This window comes from Ranitomeya imitator, chromosome 4 (assembly GCF_032444005.1).
Source record: "Ranitomeya imitator isolate aRanImi1 chromosome 4, aRanImi1.pri, whole genome shotgun sequence".
In the NCBI taxonomy this organism is placed as follows: Eukaryota; Metazoa; Chordata; class Amphibia; order Anura; family Dendrobatidae; genus Ranitomeya; species Ranitomeya imitator.
The window spans coordinates 454,707,772-454,727,288 of NC_091285.1; the positions used below are offsets into that span (position 1 = coordinate 454,707,772).

The 19,517-nt window shown below is 41.0% G+C and overlaps 2 protein-coding genes across 2 annotated transcripts; one reads left to right on the forward strand and one right to left on the reverse strand.

The window, feature by feature from the left end:
• The first annotated feature begins 9,028 nt into the window (after positions 1 to 9,028).
• LOC138674192 (piggyBac transposable element-derived protein 4-like) lies at positions 9,029 to 11,126 on the forward strand. Its single transcript, XM_069762102.1, has 2 exons — positions 9,029 to 9,129; positions 9,207 to 11,126. The coding sequence occupies exons 1-2, from the start codon at positions 9,071 to 9,073 to the stop codon at positions 11,023 to 11,025; spliced, it is 1,878 nt and encodes a 625-aa protein (XP_069618203.1). The 5' UTR covers positions 9,029 to 9,070; the 3' UTR covers positions 11,026 to 11,126.
• Positions 11,127 to 17,432: 6,306 nt separating this feature from the next.
• LOC138674193 (proto-oncogene Mas-like) lies at positions 17,433 to 18,683 on the reverse strand. Its single transcript, XM_069762103.1, has one exon. The coding sequence runs from the start codon at positions 18,435 to 18,437 to the stop codon at positions 17,433 to 17,435; it is 1,005 nt and encodes a 334-aa protein (XP_069618204.1). The 5' UTR covers positions 18,438 to 18,683.
• Positions 18,684 to 19,517: the final 834 nt, after the last annotated feature.

Below are 19,517 nucleotides of genomic sequence, written 5' to 3' on the forward strand. Positions count from 1 at the left end.
AGACATAGGGATTGACTGGATAAACGCTTCACAGGGCAGAAGCCCATGGAGTCTAGATATCCCTTTGCTCCTAATTTAAGAACGGATTGGTTACAGTCCCCCCCCCCCCAGTGGATCCTCCCGTATCGCGGCTTGCATCTAAAACTCTTTTATCCTTGTCCAATGGCGTCGCAGTAAAAAATCCTACTGACCGCCACATTGACAATCTTGCTCGATCAGTCTTTGAGGCCTCTGGAGCTGCACTCTTTCCATCTTTTGCCGTGACCTGGTTGGCTAAAGCTATGGTCCATTGGGCTGAGGTCTTGTCTGCAGTCATTCAGGAAACCGGCCTCCCCCCTGAAGCGGCATGCCTCGCTAACCAGATATCTCGGGCCAGGGATTTTGTAGTGTCCGCTTCTTTGGATGCGGCTAACTGTGCTTCTCAAGCAGCAACAAACGCCATCACCATTAGGAGGGCCCTATGGCAAAGAGACTAGCGTGCAGGCTTCCAAAAAGTCCTTAACCTCTTCTGCCCTATCAGAGCAGTCATTTATTTGGAGAAAAACTTGATCAACCAATCTCCAAAGCTACTGTAGGGAAGAGTAAGTTTCTTCCCCAGCAGAGGCCCATTCAACCATTTCGGAACCAACAAGTTCGTAACAACCCCAGCTGGTCATCTACATCCATCTCTTCAGAACCAGGGTGGGCCCCACTCAGGGATAGAGGCTCCCAGGTCTCATATAGACCCACCGACCGCTGGAAGAGCAGGCCTAGACAGTCTAGACCCAAGGGACCCAGATCACGCAGATCCTCTGCACAATGACTCAGTGCTGTATCCGAGGGACACCAACAAAGTAGGCGGTTGTCTGCTTTTGTTCCATCAAGCCTGGCTCTTGGTCATTCACGACGAGTGGGTCAGAGATTTCGTGTCCTCTGGATACAAAATAGTGTTCTAGTCTCTTCCACCAATGCGTTTTTTCCTGTCTTCTCCTCCCAAGGCAAAGGCAGCAGCGTTCTTCTGAGCCATAAATGTCCTCAGAAAGGATGGAGTCAATATCCCAGTTCCGCAAAATGAAAGGTTAAAGGTTTTTTTCTCGAACCTATTTGTAGTCCCAAAAAAGGACGGAACAGTGCTGCCCACACTGGACCTAAACCTGTTGAACAAGTTCGCCAGAGTGCGACGGTTCAGAATGGAGTCGCTCCGTTCAGTCATCGCTTCAATTAAAAAAAGAGAGTTCCTAGCATCCATAGACATCCAGGACGCTTACCTTCACAACCCAATTTTTCCCCCTCATGAAAGTTTTCTACGATTCACGGTTCAAGAGGAACATTTTCAATTCGCTGCCTTGCCCTTTGGCCTCACCACCACTCACAGAGTCTTCACCAAGATCATGTCGGCTGCCATGGCCATCCTTCACGCTCGGGGGGGTGGTTGTGCTACTGTATCTAGATGATATCCTGATCAAGGGACCATCTTTTCACGCCTGCAAGGAGTGTGTGAGTATCACAATAGATACACTTTCTTGCCTGGGCTGGAAGATAAACTTCAAAAAGTCCTCACCAGTACTGTCTCAGCTAATTTCTTTCCTGGGAATGATCCTGGACACTTCCCGGGGGTTGGTGATCCTTCCTCCGGAAAAAGTCTTAGCCTTACAGTGAGGAACTCAGATGTTCTCCCACTCTTTTCCTCACTCTCTGCATTTCAGTATGAGAATACTCAGCAAGATGGTATCAGCTACAGAGGTGGTTCCATTCGCACAGCTACACCTCCAGCCCTTTCAACATGCGCTTCTGGTGGCTTGGGGCAGGAATCCGTTCTCTCTCGACCGTCGATTCTAGCTCTCTCAGCGGGTCAAGCAGACCCTCAGGTAGTGGACGCTGAAGTCTTTGCTGAATCAGGGGAAATCCTTCCTTCCAGTGCATTAGCTAGTGGTGACCACAGATGCCAGCCTTCTTGGCTGGGGGACAGTGTTCCACCATTACACGGCACAGGGGTGCTGGTCTTCTCAAAAGCTGTGTCTGCCGATCAACATTTTGGAGATATGGGCAATCAAGTTAGCCCTTCTGCAGTTTCATCCCCTCCTGACAGGTCGACCCATCAGGATTCAGTCCAACAATGCCACAGCTGTGGCATACATCAACCGTCAGGGGGGCACCCGCAGCAAGGCAGCCATGATTGAAGTAGGTCACATTCTCCGATGGGCCAAGAGGAACCGCTCAGTGATCTTGGCAGTCCACATCCCAGGCATAGAGAATTGGGCGGCAGACTTTCTCAGTCACCAGGGTCTTGCCTCGGTAGAGTGGTCTCTGCAAATGGAGGTCTTTCAGCAGATCTGCTGTTGCTGGGGGACTCCAGATGTGGATCTGATTACCTCAAGGCTAAACACCAAAGTTCCCGAGTTCATAGCTTAGTCCCACGACCCAGTTGCCATCGGAACAGATGCACTGGTCCTTCCAAACATCAATTTCGGCTTCCATATATATATTTCCCCTCCTCCCCTTAGGCTTGGTTCACATTGCGTTCAGGGGCAACGTTAAACGGAGTAAGTTACACTGCGGCATAACGCGGTGTAACCTACTCCGTTAACGCCGCCATTGAATGCAATTGAATGGGCGTGCGCTAGTGATGTGCCGTCATTGAGTGACGGACCCGAGACGCTGGCTGCAGCGTTTCCGGGTCCATCACTGCTAGTGCAGATGGAGCTAGCAGAAGCTCCTTCTGCGCTAGCGTGATGTAGCACCGGCACTTGTGTTAGCAGCAGCCCGTTAGCGTATGTGCTGAACGGGCTGCTGTTAACGCAATGTGACCCCAGCCTTACTTCCAAGGGTCATCAAGAAGATCAGAGCGGAGGAGTACCAGTAATTCTGATTGCGCCGGATTGGCAGTGTTGGGCGTGGTACGCGGAACTAGTTCAACTCGTCGCCGTACATCCCCTGGTGACTGCCGGATCACACAGATCTGCTGTCCCAGGGCCTTATTTACCATCAGAACTCCGAGGCCCTGTGTTTAATGGTGTGGCCATTGAATCCTGGGTTCTATCTCAATCAGCATTCTCTCATCAAGTGATCTCCATCATGTTTAGTGCTAGGAAGCCTGCGTCTATGCTCATTTATCACCGCACCTGGAAGACCTTCTTCTCATGGTGCAAAGACTGTAGACGTTCTCCTCTCGTGTTTTCCATTCCTTCCATTTTTAAATTTCTACAGACCAGATTTGAGTCAGGTCTCGCGCTTAGTTCACTCAAAGGGCAGATTTCAGCCTTATCAGTTCTGTTCCACCTCAGGATTGCCAACAGATTACAGGTGAAGACCTTCATTCAGGGAGTCTCTCATGTGGTGCCTCCCTATAAGATTCCATTGGAAACATGGGATCTTAATTTGGTCCTCGGGGTTTTACAGGAGGCCCCATTTGAACCGCTGCAGGATGTATCTCTAACTTTCCTTTCCTGGAAAGAAGCCTTCCTAGTTGCGGTTACGTCACTCTGGCAAGTCTCGGAGTTGGCGGCCCTGTCCTGTCAAGTTCCATTCCTGAATTTTCATGGTGGATCTGAGGACGTCTCCATCTTTTCTACCAAAAAGTTGTCTCTTCTTTCCATCTCAACGAGACTATTGATTTGCCCTCACTCTGTCCAGCACCAGTACATCGCATCGAAAAGTCTCTTCACACCCTGGATCTAGTGAGAGCCCTGAAGAGATATGTCTCGCTGACGGCATCTTTTTGCAAGTCAGATGCCCTATTCATGCTTCCGGAGGGGCATAAGAAGGGCCTAGCCGCTTCAAAGGCCACAATAGCCAAGTGGATTCCCTTGGCTATTCAGGAGTCCTACCGTGTTAGGGGTGAACCTGTCCCAGCAGGGATTAAGACACACTCCACTCGGTCAGTGGGCGCCTTTTGGGCCATTCAGTACCAGCCAGGCATCAGCAGAACAGGTCTGCAGAGCTGCGACTTGGTTCAGCTTGCATATTTCACAAAACATTGCAGAATTCATTCTCAGGCCTCTGCAGATGCGGCCCTCGGCAGACGGATTCTGCATGCTGCAGTACCGCATCTGTAACTCGTTGGTACATGGGGTAATAACAGTTGATTGTTCCCCACCTAGGGACTGCTTTAGGATGTTCCCATGGTCCTGTGTCCCCCAATGAGGCGTAGGAGAAATAGGGATTTATGTGTACTTAGCATAAAATCCTTTTATCTGAGCCAATCATTGGGGACACAGCACCCACCATGTTAGTCTAATGACTTGTGTTTGTTTCTTGGTTTTGACATAGTTTATTCTTGTTAATGGTTTTAAGCTCCTGCTTCTTTGTTACCGAACTGGTTCACTTAGAGCCAGCAGGAGGGTGTATACTGCAGAGGAGGAGTTAATCTTTCTATATTCAGTTAGTGTCCTCCTAGTGGCAGCAACATTACACCCATGGTCCTGTATCCCCCAATGATTGGCTTGGAGAAAAGGATTTTACAGTGAGTACACAAAAATCCCTATATATATATATATATATATATATATATATATATATATATATATATATATATGTATATGTATAAAATGATATACCAAGTCATGTCTGTGCTTTAACTTACTGGGAAATGGCTGTTCATTGAAAAGATCTAAAATACTTTACGCTTCATGTATAACCGCTTTCTATTTATACCTCTACTAAATAATTTATAGGGAATCTGTCAGCAGGTTTTTCCTATTTATTCAGAGAATAGCAAGGGCAAGAGAGCCTAATTCCAGGAATTTCTAACTTAGTTTACTAGGTTCAGCTGTTGTGACACAATCAGAATTTTTAGATGTAGCATATAGCAGAACTCAGAAGAAGTTAACCATGCCCACACCACAGCTTTCTGTATACTTTGTATGTTGACAGTGAGCTGCTTATCAGAGGAGGGTGTGGTAAGACATCTGCTCATGTGAGCACCAGTCCTAGCAGCAATAATATCCTGCTGATAAAACCTCCATTGAAAATAAATAATAGCACACAGCCCAATAAGTGACACTTTGTTGAAATCTGTATTTCAGCCTCTATCTCCTGCAGTCTCCAGATTACATAGCTAAAACCTGCTGAGTGCTGACAGATTCCCTGTAATCCTCTCAATACCAATAAAACCAAAGCCTGTCATCTCTCCCTTATGCTGCAATAAACAATGTATTGAGATGGCAATAGAGTTGATTATATGATCAATATTTCCTGATTCTCAACTCTAGAGGAAAGGTGCCACACTTTATGTCTTGAATTTTACAATAGAATTAATTGTGTACTGTACTCCATTCAAAATAGATTTCAATGTGTCAGAAATATCTGCAAAACTGCAGGCTGTGCATAATTTATTTTACTCAGGTATAAAACCACTGTGCTTTACAGACATCATCAATCACTGTCCCCAATGGGGTCACAATTTAAATTCCTTACCAGTAGGTCTTTGAAGTGTGAGAGGAAACCAGAGAACCTGGAGGAAACCCACACAAACACAGGAAGAACACATAAACTCCTTGCAGATGCTGTTCATGGTGGGATTTGAGCCCAGGACCCCAGGGCAACAGTGCTAACAGCTCTTCCAACAAGTCTAAAACCTACCGTAACAATCGCTTCACTACACCGCTGCACGACCAGCGCTGCCCTCACCTATTGTATCCTCACCCATCCCTTGTAGATTGTGAGCCCTCGCGGGCAGGGTCCTCTCTCCTCCTGAACCAGTTGTGACTTGTATTGTTTAAGATCACTGTACTAATTTTTATTATGTATACCCCTCCTCACATGTAAAGCGCCATGGAATAAATTGCGCTATAATAATAAATAATAACTACTGAGCTATTGTGCAGCTTTATTCTTGGTTTTTGTTTCAAATTAATTTAATACTTTATTGAATAATGTAATCTAGGGTTCTGACATGTTGGAAAATTGCAATTCATTGTGAGATAATATTCTTTATACAACTTCAAATAAATGAATAAATTCAGTGCTAAAAGATGTCATCAAAACTACCAATTCTTTATTATTACATTTCAGTTATTCCTATTGTTTTAACATGATCTATTCACTTTAATCTTAGCCGCACTAATCATGCATTCTGGATAATGGTATTGATCTCCTATAGATTTTACTCTGGTCTTGTTCCCAATCTGAGTCATTAGAGGAATTTCTCCTTCTAGTAACCAACACACTAATGGGAACAGATATCTTAACATGCATAGGATTGCACGAATGGGCATTCAGCAGAGTTCCCTGCTACTGATGGCAAAGTGTGGTCGTGGTTACCGTCTCTGTGTCAGCATGTGCGTTGATGCCTAGAGGTAAAAACGAAACATCAGATTCATGTACATCAGAGGTGCATTTTAACCCCCTTAATCCCACTGGACGTACTATCCCGTCAAGGTGACCTGGGACTTAATTCCCAGTGACGGGATAGTACGTCCAGCGCGATCAGCCGCGCTCATGGGTCACGGTCACGGAGCGCCCCTGGCACATTAACCCCCGGCACACTGCGATCAAACATGCTTGCAGTGTACCGGGGGCATAGGAAAGCATCGCGCAAGGAGCGGGCTCCCTGCTGGCTTCCCTGAGACGATCGGTACAAGGTGATGTGCTCACCTTGTACCGAGCGTCTCCTCCCTGCAGGCCTCGGATCCAAAATGGCCACGGGGCTGCATCCGGGTCCTGCAGGGAGGTGGCTTACGAGCGCCTGCTCTGAGCCTCCCTGCTGTGCCTGTGTGATCGCTGATCTGACACAGTGCACAGCATAACTACCCGGCCTATAAAACTGTCCCACTAGTTAACCCCTTCAGAGAACACCGTAAAAAAAAAAAGAGGCAAAAAACAACGCTTTATTATCATACAAAAACAAAAAGTGGAATAGCACGCAATCAAAAAGACAAATATAAGTAACCATGGTACCGCTGAAAGCGTCATCTTGTCCCGCAAAAACAAGCCTGCACACAGCGTCATCAGTGAAAAAGTAAAAAAGTTATAGTCCTCAGAGTAAAGCGATGCAAAAATAATTCTTTTTTCTATAAAACAGTTTTTATCGTATAAAAGCGCCAAAACATAACAAAAATCTAAATGAGGTATCGTGGTAATCGTACTGACCCGAAAAATAAAACTGCTTTATCCATTTTACCAAATGCGGAACAGTATAAACGCCTCCCCCAAAAGAAATTCATGAATAGCTGGTTTTTGGTCATTCTGCCTCACAAAAATCGGAATAAAAAGTGATAAAAAAAGTCACGTGCCCGAAAATGTTACCAACAAAAACGTCAACTCGTCTCGCAAAAAACAAGACCTCACATGACTCTGTGGACCAAAATATGGAAAAATTATAGCTCTCAAAATGTGGTAACGCAAGAAATATTTTTTGCAATAAAAAGCGTCTTTTAGTGTGTGACAGCTGCCAATCATAAAAATCCGTTAAAAAACCCGCTATAAAAGTAAATCAAACCCCCCTTCATCACCCCCTTAGTTAGGGAAAAATAAAAAAAAATAAAAAAAATGTATTTATTTCCATTTTTCCATTAGGGTTAGGGCTAGGGTTAGGGATAGGGCTAGGGTTAGGGCTTGGTTTAGAGCTAGGGTTAGGGTTGGGGCTAGGGTTAGAGCTAGGGTTAGGGCTAGGGTTAGGGCTAAGGTTAGGGTTGGGGTTAGGGCTAGGGTTAGGGATAGGGCTAGGGATAGGGCTTGGTTTAGAGCTAGGGTTAGGGTTGGGGCTAGGGTTAGGGCTAGGGTTAGGGTTAGGGCTAAGGTTAGGGTTGGGGTTAGGGCTAGGGTTAGGATTAAGGTTGGGGCTAGGTATAGGGATAGGGCTAGGGTTAGGGTTTGGATTACATTTACGGTTGGGATTAGGGTTATGGGCCTATTTGTAGAAGACCCGATTATGAGATGAGGTGGAGATAATTCTGCTCATTTCAAATTTATACCTCAAGTACAGAAATTTAATGTTAATATTTTTATATCTATGTATCAGCGAAAATGCTGACACAGGAATAATATCCACAATCACACATCGCAAATCATTGGCAAGGATCTCTCTGCTGCATGCCCATGACTACTATTAACGCAAAGAAAGCTGTTCTAATTGGTGAGTTAGCAAGAGGCAAGAAAGATTGCTCGGCTCTGGAAACAGAAGCAGATAAAAGGACATTACAGCAAAGCCATTGTCCAGAATGGATGGATTTAATGTGAATAAAGTTTAAGGGAATCTGTCAACAGGTTTTTGCTATGGAATTTGAGTGCAACATAATGTAGGGACAGATAACCTGATTCTAGCAATGTGTCACTTACTGGACTGCGCGGTACTGTTTTGATAGAAATCCTGCCCACATCAATCAGTGGTGGGGTTGCACAGATTAGTCTGACTGTCTTGCACGCAACACCTAGTTCTCTGATGATAATCTCCTGCTGATAAAACACTGATTTTATTGAAACTACAGCAAGCTGATGAGCAAGTGGCACATCACTGGAATCAGGCTCTCTGCCCCTATGTTTATGCTGCTCTCAGCTTAAATAGCAAAAACCTTACGACAGATTCCCTTTAACCCTTGTCAGGCTGCATAATTTTACAACCTTAACAGGCTGCATAGGTACAATTGTACCTTCACATATACCTCCACTGTGGGAAGACTTTACTTGGTTTCAGAAACTAAAGTTCATTCAGCTACAAATGTTATGCTGATATCTATTGTTCAGTGTTGTTACTGGTCACTTATGTTGCTGTCAATTAAGTTAATTCAAACTGGGAGTGGCTTCTACTTGTCTTCCTGCCTCCCTCCTCTCATTAGCCATTTTGCTGTTCATCTCATTGCTGTGAGCACACATTTCTAGGCTTGTGAAGTCTTCAATTTCTTGGAAACGAAGGTAGGAAAGTCTCACAGCATCTAACAGCCAGTTATACCTTTATTCTCATTATGTGGGGACAGAACAGTCAAATTGTCTTTCAGCCTGGACTTGGCTTACATATATTTTGTATGAAACTTATCACTATAGGTATAATTTTTATACGAAAAATGGATAATAATTAGTATCTACATATTGTTTTACGATGTTTTATTTATATTCAGCACAAAATACGAAGCCAAAATTCATCTAGCAAGTCATCATGAGTGATAGTAATGCTGGATCTAGTTTCCGCCATAATCCAAGAAAACGTGTTTGCAGGTTAGTATAATTTTGTGAAAAGCCAATAATGTAGTATTTCGGAAAATTATTTATTTTACATTTTTTCATATTTACAGATTTACGTCTGACGAAATAATGCGAATGCTAGAAGAATCTGATTCTGAGCATGAGGATGAACCATATGTTCCATCTGATGATGAAAACTATGTACCACAAGTGGATGTTACTGAAGAAGATTCAGACATTGAACAAGAAATGGTCATAGAGCATGAAAATGAATACGAATCAGACGAAAGTGTTGAGGATGATTCTGTGCCTCAAAGTGCAGGCGACATTTGGACTGCTAAGGATGAAACTCAATGGTGCAGTAATCCACTGCCAAATGCACAAACAAAATCTCGTAATGTCCTACGACAAAGAGGTGGCCCTGCAGCAATCAGCAACCTATATACAGCAAAAGAGCTATTCAAGTCCATCATGACTCCCGAGATGTGTGACATCATATTACGGGAAACGAATCGAAAGGCCAAGAGAGTTTGTGATGCTTACAACAACGAACTGGTACAACGTTTTCCTGATTCTTCCAAACGGCCACCACAAAAAACATTCAAGCAATTTACTGAAACTGAACTTCATGCATTTTTGGGCATACTGATTGCTGCTGGTGTGCACAGAGCCAACAAAGAGAATCTGGAGGAAATGTGGAATGTTGCTGCTCTGCCTCTTATACGTGCAGCCATGTCTCGTGACCGCTTCAAGATGATACTCAGATTTATCAGGTTTGACAACGAAAATACACGTGCAGAACGTGTGCAAACAGATAAAGCTGCACCAATACGGGACATCTGGACAATGCTGAACAGTAATCTGGAGAGAGCCTACAAGCCATATCATTGTATCACCGTCGACGAGCAATTATTTCCATTTAGAGGTCATACTAAATTTACCCAGTATATACCTTCAAAACCAGCTAAATATGGCATAAAGATTTTCTGGGCTTGTGACTCATCAAATGCCTACCCTTTACAAGGTCAGCTCTACACTGGGAAACCAACTGATGGTCCTCGACAAGTAAACATTGGAGAACGAACAGTATTGGACCTAGTGAGCTCGTATAAAGGCTCTGGAAGAAATGTCACCACCGATAACTTCTTTACAACCATGGAACTAGCTAAGGTATTGAACTCCTGGAACATGACACTAGTTGGTACAGTGAGAAAAAACAAAAGGTTCCTACCTAACAACATGCAGCCTGCCAAAGAAAGGCCTGTATACTCGACAAATTTTGCCTACAATCATGATGCAACAGTCTGTTCATATGTACCAAAGAAGAACAAATCAGTCGTGCTTCTATCATCTATGCACATGACGGGAGAAGTTGAAGAGACACTAGCAGCCAAGCCAGAGATAATAAAATACTACAACATAACAAAAGGTGGCGTTGATGTTATGGATAAAATGTTGGGAGAGTACACTGTGAAACGACGAACATCACGTTGGACTTTGGCATTTTTCTACAATATGATTGATGTCAGTGGGTTAGCATCCTACATCATCTACAGAGAACACAATCCAAGCTTCAGGGCAAAGGATCAACGAAGAAAGTTCCTGAAAGATCTCGCAAATCAGCTGTGTATGATTGCAATTGAAGATCGTAGTACAAACAAAATGATAATGAGAAACCATTTTCTTCGAGGTGCAGTAGAAATGGTGCTTGGACGATGCATTGTGGTAGCATCGCAGCCAGCAGCTGGCCCCAAAATACCTCATGGTAGTCGTGGACCCTCCCCTGTTGTTGGTAGTTGCTATGTCTGCAGAGACCTGAGGCGAAAACAACGCAAGACTAGAAAGTCTTGTGTGGTTTGTGTGAAACCCATTTGCGATGAACACTCTGTAGCAAAGCCAACATGCATTACTTGCAAAGAAAATCAATAAAAAAAAGTTTCTTACATTTTCTTTTATAATGTAAATGAACAGTTTTTTACTTGTTTATAATAGTTAAATAGCATTATCATTAAAAAAAAATTTATGCTTTTTCCCTTGCATTATCTTCATTCAAAATATATGAGGTACATTTGTACCTATGCAGCTTGTTATGGATGCAAAAAGATCTCGACCCCTTATCTCGGAAGCGGGTGGAGATATTTTATTGAAATTTGGCCAATATATTCTGGACCAAAAATGTAGAGATGTCACGAAATTTCAGCCCTCTACGTCTTTTCAAAAAAAAGTTATTGCAATTTTAAAACGGAATAGTTACAATTGTACCTATTCAGCCGGATAAGGGTTAAAGTGAAGAAAATACACTAAAATGAATGTTAAAACAAAAAAAGATCAGACATGTAATAAAATATAAAGTTGCTAGTTTATTATTTAATTTATTCATACAAAGAACATTATCTTACATTGTACTAATTCTCCAATAAGATAGAATTCTAACTAATTAACATTATCCACAAAGGTGTTAAAATAATAATAATAAAAAAAGCCAGCATAGGAATAATGCTATCAACCAAGCTTATTTGAGAATGAAAAACAAAAGCCAACTGGCTGCTCAGGTATTAAATGTGGCCATAGAACATGCACAGCTTATTGGAGACACGTTAAAATCGATCCATAATAATAAGTAATGCAAAATTAAATCTGATTAACTGTAATCCACCATGTATTGTTTATTGAATAACATGTATACATTGCAAAATTCAGTATATAGTATGTACCACCCGTCTCCTAAAGGTGACAATTAGGAAAACATTTTTCTTACAGTCATAACTTTCCCGCCAGCAATCACTCTGCGGTCTGAAAACATTTTTTACATCAGGGAGATATGACAGGCTTTCATTGTACTGGAATTGAGATGACTAATTTATGTCGCATAAATGGAGATGGAAAGCAGTTATTACTGAAATGTGAAGCCTTTTAGATCTTTTTAATCAACAGTCATTTCCCTAAACGTTTAAAGCACAAACATGATTCGGCATATCAATATTAATGTGAGAGATTTATTTTTGTATGTCTGTCTTGTTTCCTGTAATGTTTTGTGTATCAGCATTAAACCTGTTAATATTTTTAACCTGTGTGTATTTTTCTGTGGGTGATAGTTGGTATAAATAGATTGTTTTTTATACCATTATAATTTTAGTCCTAAGACCATATGGTTGAAACGCATTGGCTGGAAATTGCTGTTTTTTCCCCTTAGTGACCAGGTCAATTTTTCATATCTGACACATGTCACTTTATGTAGCAATAACTATGGAATGTTTCAACATTGTTTTTTTGTCACATCTTGTACTTTATGTTAATGGTGGTGAATTTAGGTTGATATGTTTTGGATTTATTGATAAAAATATCCAAAATTTGTTTATTTTAAATAGTAATGTTCAAACTTTGAATGAATATCCCTTTAATCCAGAAAGTCACACCACACAGAAAAGTTAATAAATAACATTTCCCTCTTGTCTGCTTTACATCAGCGCCATTTTTAAAATGTTCTTTGATTTTTTTAGGTTTAGAATTATAGCAGTATTTTTTCAAGCAAATTGACAAAACACATTTTTTAAAGACGCATTCAGCTTTGAAGTGACTTTGGGGGACCAATGTATTGGAAAAACCCCAAATGTATAGCATTTTAAAAACAACACCTCCCAACATATTCAATACTGCTGTCAGGAAGTTTATTAAAGCCTCAAGTGATTTTTGGGGAATTAATACAAAGTGACAAAACAGGAAAGAAAAGTGTTATCTTTAATCACCAAAATGTTGTTAACTTCTGAACAGTTCGCTATATCCGACTGACTCTTAGGCCGTTATTTGTCCATGAGTTGCTATGGCAACCATCAGGACCACCCAATCATGATCTCAGGGTACTGATGGGATTAAAGAGGGAGACCCCACACTCTATTAACTGTCAAGATGCTGTAATCGCTATGGAGAGCAGCATCTAAGCGATTAAATGGCCATGCCCGGCGCCAACACCGATCGTAGCTGATGCAGCAGTAGATGTTGCATTTTTACCAATCGGGGGATGCTTCGTCTCATATATTGCAGGTCAGTAAAAAAGGCGTATTGGTCACTAAGGGGTTAAATATATTCGTGCTCTGTAAATAAGAAATTGCAAGTTTTTAAAGTCTGAAATCGGAGTTCTCGATCTTGTCTTTTGCCATACCTCTGTTCATACTTGTAAACTGTGTTCTGAGACCAGGCTGCATTCACACATCCATGCGAGTATTAAATGGAGAGGGAAAAAATTTTGCGAGCTGCTCATTATTTTTGCACTTTTTTATCTATTGACTCTTAGCAAAGCATCAGTTCAAAACAACTGAATGTCAGATGTCACTCTGAAGTGCAAAGTCTGCCCTCAGTGTCACCAATTTATTTCAGATCTCCGAATGATGTCAGCAGGTCGGCCAAGATGGCAGCACTAATAGCCATGGATGGAAATTTTAAAGAAAAAGTTTATAGGTTAGAGATAAAAAAAAAAATCAGGATCCGGCTCTAATTAGTAAAAGAATTATAGCTGATAGATTCCCTTTAAAAAAGATTGAATTGCGTTAGGACTACTTTACAATTTATACACAATCTTAGTGTTTTTATGTGTATATTTATTAACTTAAATGACGTTCTTACGTTAGACCTTTGTTCAGAAATACATTCAGCTTTCTTTGCAGCATATTATTACACATGACACATTGAGGAAAGCATAAGCAGGATTTTAATATGACCTAATATCCCCAAGGAGAATATATTTCTTCTGCATTCTGGACAGGCGTCATTTATTGTCCATAGTAGTATGTGTTGGCCAACTAATTCTCCTGTATTAATATTATGTAGACTACTGCATAAGTATGATTCACACTATTAAACTAACCTAGTGGATTGATAATTGCTGACATGTCAACACATAAATAGAACAATAAAAATAATTATTACTGTACAAACAATGAATAAAGCAACCTGTGATCCGCCATATAGATATAACACATCCAGATGGGTTAGCTTCCTTCCATCATCTCTGGTTGGTAGATTCTACAATGTGCCGGTACAGTAGACAGTAGCTCACCTTTAGTAAACTCTAAATAGCATCTTTTTTATATACAGTGGGTACGGATAGTATTGAGACCCATTTACATTTTTCACTCTTTGTTTCATTGCAGCCAATTGGTAAGTTTAAAAAAAAATCATTTTTTTCTCATTAATGTACCCTCTGCACCCCATCTTGACTGAAAACAACAGAAATGTAGAGATTTTTGCATAGTTATTAAAAAATAAAAACTTAAATATCACATGGTCATAAGTATTCAGACCCTTTACTCAGACACTTATATTTTAGTCACATGCTGTCCATTTCCATGTGATCCTCCTTGAGATGGTTCTACTCCTTCATCCAGCTGTGTTTAATTAAACTGATAGGACTTGATTTGGAAAGGCATACACCTGTCTATATAAGACCTCACAGCTCACATTGCAAGTCAGAGCAAATGAGAATCAGAAGGTTAAAGGAACTGGCCAACGAGCTCAGAGACAGAATTGTGGCAAGGCACAGATCTGGCCAAGGTTTAAAAAAAATGTCTGCAGTACTCAAGGTTCCTAAGAGCACAGTGGCCTCCATAATCCTTAAATGGAAAAAGTTTGGGACCACCAGAAGTCGTCCTAGACCTGGATGTTCAGCCAAACTGAGCAATCTTGGGAGAAGAGCCTTGGTGAGAGAGGTAAAGAAGACCCCCAAGATCACTCTGGCTGAGCTCCAGAGATGCAGTAGGGAGATGGGAGAAAGTTCCACAAAGTCAACTATCACTGCAGCCCTCCACCAGTCGGGCCTTTATGGCAGAGTGGCCCGATGGAAACCTCTCCTCAGTGCAAGACATATGAAAGCCTGCATTGAGTTTGCTAAAAGACACATGAAGGACTCCCAGACTATGAGAAATAAGATTCTCTGGTCTGATCGGGGTACCACAGGGGTCAGTATTGGGCCCTCTTCTTTTTAACATATTTATTAATTACCTTGTAGGAGACATACAGAGTAGAATTTCAATATTTGCAGATGATACTAAACTCTGCAGGGTAATCAATACAGAGGAGGACAATGTTATATTACAGGAGGATTTATGCAAACTAGAAGCTTGGGCTGATAAATGGCAAAAAAGCTTTAATGTGGATAAATGTAAGGTCATGCACTTGGGTGGAGCAAATAAGATATATAATTATGTGCTTAATTGTAAATCCCTGGCAAAACCATCAATGAAAAAGACCTGGGTGTATGGGTGGACGACAAACTCACATTTAGTGGCCAGTGTCAGGCAGCTGTTACAAAGGCAATTAAAATAATGGGATGCATTGAAAGAGGCATAGATGCACATGAGGAGAACATAATTTTACCTCTATACAAGTCACTAGTGCGACCACACTTAGAATTCTATGTACAGTTCTGGTCTCCGGTGTACAAGAAAGACATAGCTGAACTAGAGCGGGTGCAGAGAAGAGAGACCAAGGTTATTAGAGGACTGGGGGGTCTGCAATACCAAGATAGAATATTACACTTGGGGTTATTTAGTTTGGAAAACCGAAGGCTAAGGGGTGATCTTATTTTAATGTATAAATACATGAGGGGACAGTACAGAGACCTTTCTAATGGCCTTTTTACTCGTAGACCTGAGACGGGGAGAAGGGGGCATCCTCTACGTCTGGAGGAAAGAAGGTTTAAGCATAATCACAGACGCGGATTCTTTACTGTAAGAGCATTGAGACTATGGAACTCTCTGCCGTATGATGTTGTAATGAGTGCCTCATTGCTAAAAATTTAAGAGGGGACTGGATGCCTTTCTTGAAAAGTATAATGTTGCAGGTTATAAATACTAGTTTCCTTGATAGGGCGTTGATCCAGGGAGCTAGTCTGATTGCCGTATGTTGAGTCAGGAAGGAATTTTTCCCCCCAATGTGGAGCTTACTGTTTGCCACATGGGGTTTTTTCGCCTTCCTCTTAATCAACATGTTAGGGCATGTTAGGTTAGGCTATGGGTTGAACTAGATGGACTTAAAGTCTTCGTTAAACCTTAACAACTATGTTACTATTTTACAATGTTACTATGATGAGACAAAGATAGACCTTTTTGGTGATAATTCTAAGTGGTATGTTTGGAGAAAACCAGGCACTGCTCATCAACTGTCCTATACAATCCCAACAGTGAAACATGGTGGTGGCAACATCATGCTATGGGGGTGTTTTTCAGCTGCAGTGTCAGGACGACTGGTTGCCATTGATGGAAAAATGAATCCGGCCAAGTACAGAGATATCCTGGATGAAAACCTCTTCCAGAGTGCTCTGAACCTCAGACTTGACTGAAGGTTCACCTTCCAACAAGATAATGACCCTAAGCACACAACTAAAATAACAAAGGAGTGGCTTCAGAATAACTCTGTGACCATTCTTGACTGGCCCAGCGAGAGCCCTGACCTAAACCCAATTGAGCATCTCTGGAGAGACCTGAAAATGGCTGCCACCAACATTCACCATCCAACCTGATGGAACTGGAGAAGATCTGCAAGGAAGAATGGCAGAGGATCCCCAAATCCAGGTGTGAAAAACTAGTTACATCATTCCCAAGAAGACTCATGGCTGTACTAGCTCAAAAGGGTGCTTCTACTCAATACTGACTGAGCAAAAGGTCTGAATACTTATGACCATGTGATATTTCAGTTTTTATTTTTTAATAAATGTAAAAGAAATTCTACATTTCTGGGTTTTTTTTTAGTCAAAATGGGGTGCAGAGTGTACATTAATGAGAAAACTTTTTTGAATTTACCAAATGGCTGCAACAGTGAAGAATTTAAAGGGGTCTGAATACTTTCCGTATCCACTGTATGCACTTTACTTTCATGCAATTTAGTAAAAAAAAAACTTGAGACAAAATAATCAAAACGTATACCAAGTTAAGGAGAAAGGAAGAATATTCTTCCTCACCATAAGCAGATTCCTAACATGAAACTTTTCTCCCCAGTATAAAACCTTCAACAGTGCCCCCCTACCATGTTCCTTTAATAATACTGTTGACAGGTTGTGTAGCAAGGGGGGCTTCTATCCAAGTCTTCACTATATAAAAAAGCCAATTTCTAATATGCCCCAACAAAAAATATGGCTTTCAAAACTAATCACTGGCAACATGGTAGAAGGCACTCAAATACTTCTGTGGCATAAACTACCTCTATAAAGTTTATCAGTAGAACTGTCATCGCTGGACATCTTCATCTCTGGAGTACAACAATTATTATATGTGTCACTTAAGTACAATGAAATGAGCCATTGTGAAGGTACATCCAGCGTTGTTTTATCTTAGGAAGTTCAGTGGTCATGTTACAGTCTCTTCTGCTGTTTTTCTTTGCTCCCTCTTGTGCTGATTCCAATCATCTCGAAAAACTGCCTGAAAAATTGACAGAAGCGTAATTTTTCCATCTTGACCTTGACGGCCAACCAGGAAATAGACAAATGGATTTATGCTACTGTTAGTGGCACAAAACAGAGCAAAAAGGTCCATGATGGGAAAAGATGGCACGGTATGGTGTTTGTACCATACGAGTAATAACACTCTCATGGGCATTCCGAACAATAGGAACACTAGAACTGTTACAGCAATGACAATATATAACTTTCTATGCTGTCGATATTGAGAACTTGCCCATACTTTGATGAGCAAAATTAGACTTGAAACTGTCATAGATGGTATAAAAATTGCAAAGCTAAAGCTACAAATGATGATGAAGGTGATTTTACATTCCTTACTGGACTCCTTCAGTATACCTTTACGGTTATAGGTTATATTGTAACAAAATACAAACTCAAGGACGCAAAGAATACAAGAAATGATCCATATTAGACTGCAGACAATAGAGGACATATGCTTCGGTCGGTTGCAATGATACCAAATGGGAAAGAGAACGGACAGACATCTTTCTATACTAATAGCTGTTAGAAGACATAGGCTAGTGTTGTAGCCAAAGAGACAAGCTAGAGTTAATATACTTATCAAGTTAATAACATGTTCATCCTCATACTGTGATTCCAGGTGTGGTATCAGTGTTAGAAACAAGGCAAAAATGTGCAGAACAAATGAAGACAGCAAAAACGCCGCATCCGCCAGGGCAAGGTTAAAAATATAGATGGACGAAGTGGTTCTCTTAATCTTAAATGAGAGGTACCAGACTACAAGACTATTGCCAGTTATACCAAACACTGATATGACGATGGTCACTGGGGAGATTATTATATGGAACACTGGTTTGAACATCAAGGTATCGTTATTCCAGTACGGTGTTTCTGGAAGCGAATTTACAAAACTTTTGTTTCCTGATTCCATTATTAATCAAGGGAAAAAAAGAGGCAAAAGTGGAGGTTAGAATTTAAACGGAATAAGTAATGTGTGATGTTAATAGATACGCGGAGCTACCGGTGATCACATAGGCACGAAGCAACCAGATTCTTTATGATGTTTTAGATTGATGGAGTCGTTTCCGTATTCTTATTTGTTCAGGTTGATTGGCAAACAGTCTCTGAATTATAGATTTCTTCAAGAAGTAAACATGTTCCAGCCGCCTACCATCTGCTGCTTTTACCACCATTAATTCTGTAGAAAATAAATGAAATGATGTAATATTAATCACCAATACATAAAACACTTTACCGGTCTAGTACAAATACATAAATAAATAATAATAATAATAATAATAATGATGATACCCTACAAGCTTTTCCAAAAGCAATAACAAAATCTATCAAAGTTATCCAAGTGGATGGGGCTTCCAGTTTAGGAGTCATTATTTATATGCCATTTACTACTCAGTGAGAACTAACTTAACATAATATCCCCAGATACATGGCTCAGCATGACATGCAGGGAGCTGGATGCACATGGCTGTAAAGAACATGGTGAGTTTTTATATTCATGTTTTTTTAATTATAAGATGTAAAAATGACAGGTAAATGCAATTTCCCTAGCAATACTTATAGAGAAGACACATTAATCTATACATTAATTACAAAAAATCTAAAAAGGCAAAATACAAACAGAATTAAAAAAACAGTGAATGTGATACACCCAGAATATATTAAGGCTAAGGTCAGACTACTGCATTTTCTTTCATCCATGAGAATCCTGCTGATTATGCTAATCACACTCTGATCACACTCTGATCAGAGTGTGATTCAATTTTATCGAATGTGGAGAAGATGTGGGTAAAAACGTCTCCATCTTCAACATTCTGTCAGTCTGGGAAAATCGGACTGCGCTCAGATGTTATCTGAGTTTGGTCTGATTTTTTTGACAGACCCATTGACTTGCATTGCCGAGTGCAATCCAATTTACAGATGAAAATTGTGAATGCTGTGATTATTTTTCCTCGGACAGTCTCAGTCCATTGTAAAAAATTAGGCATGTGCA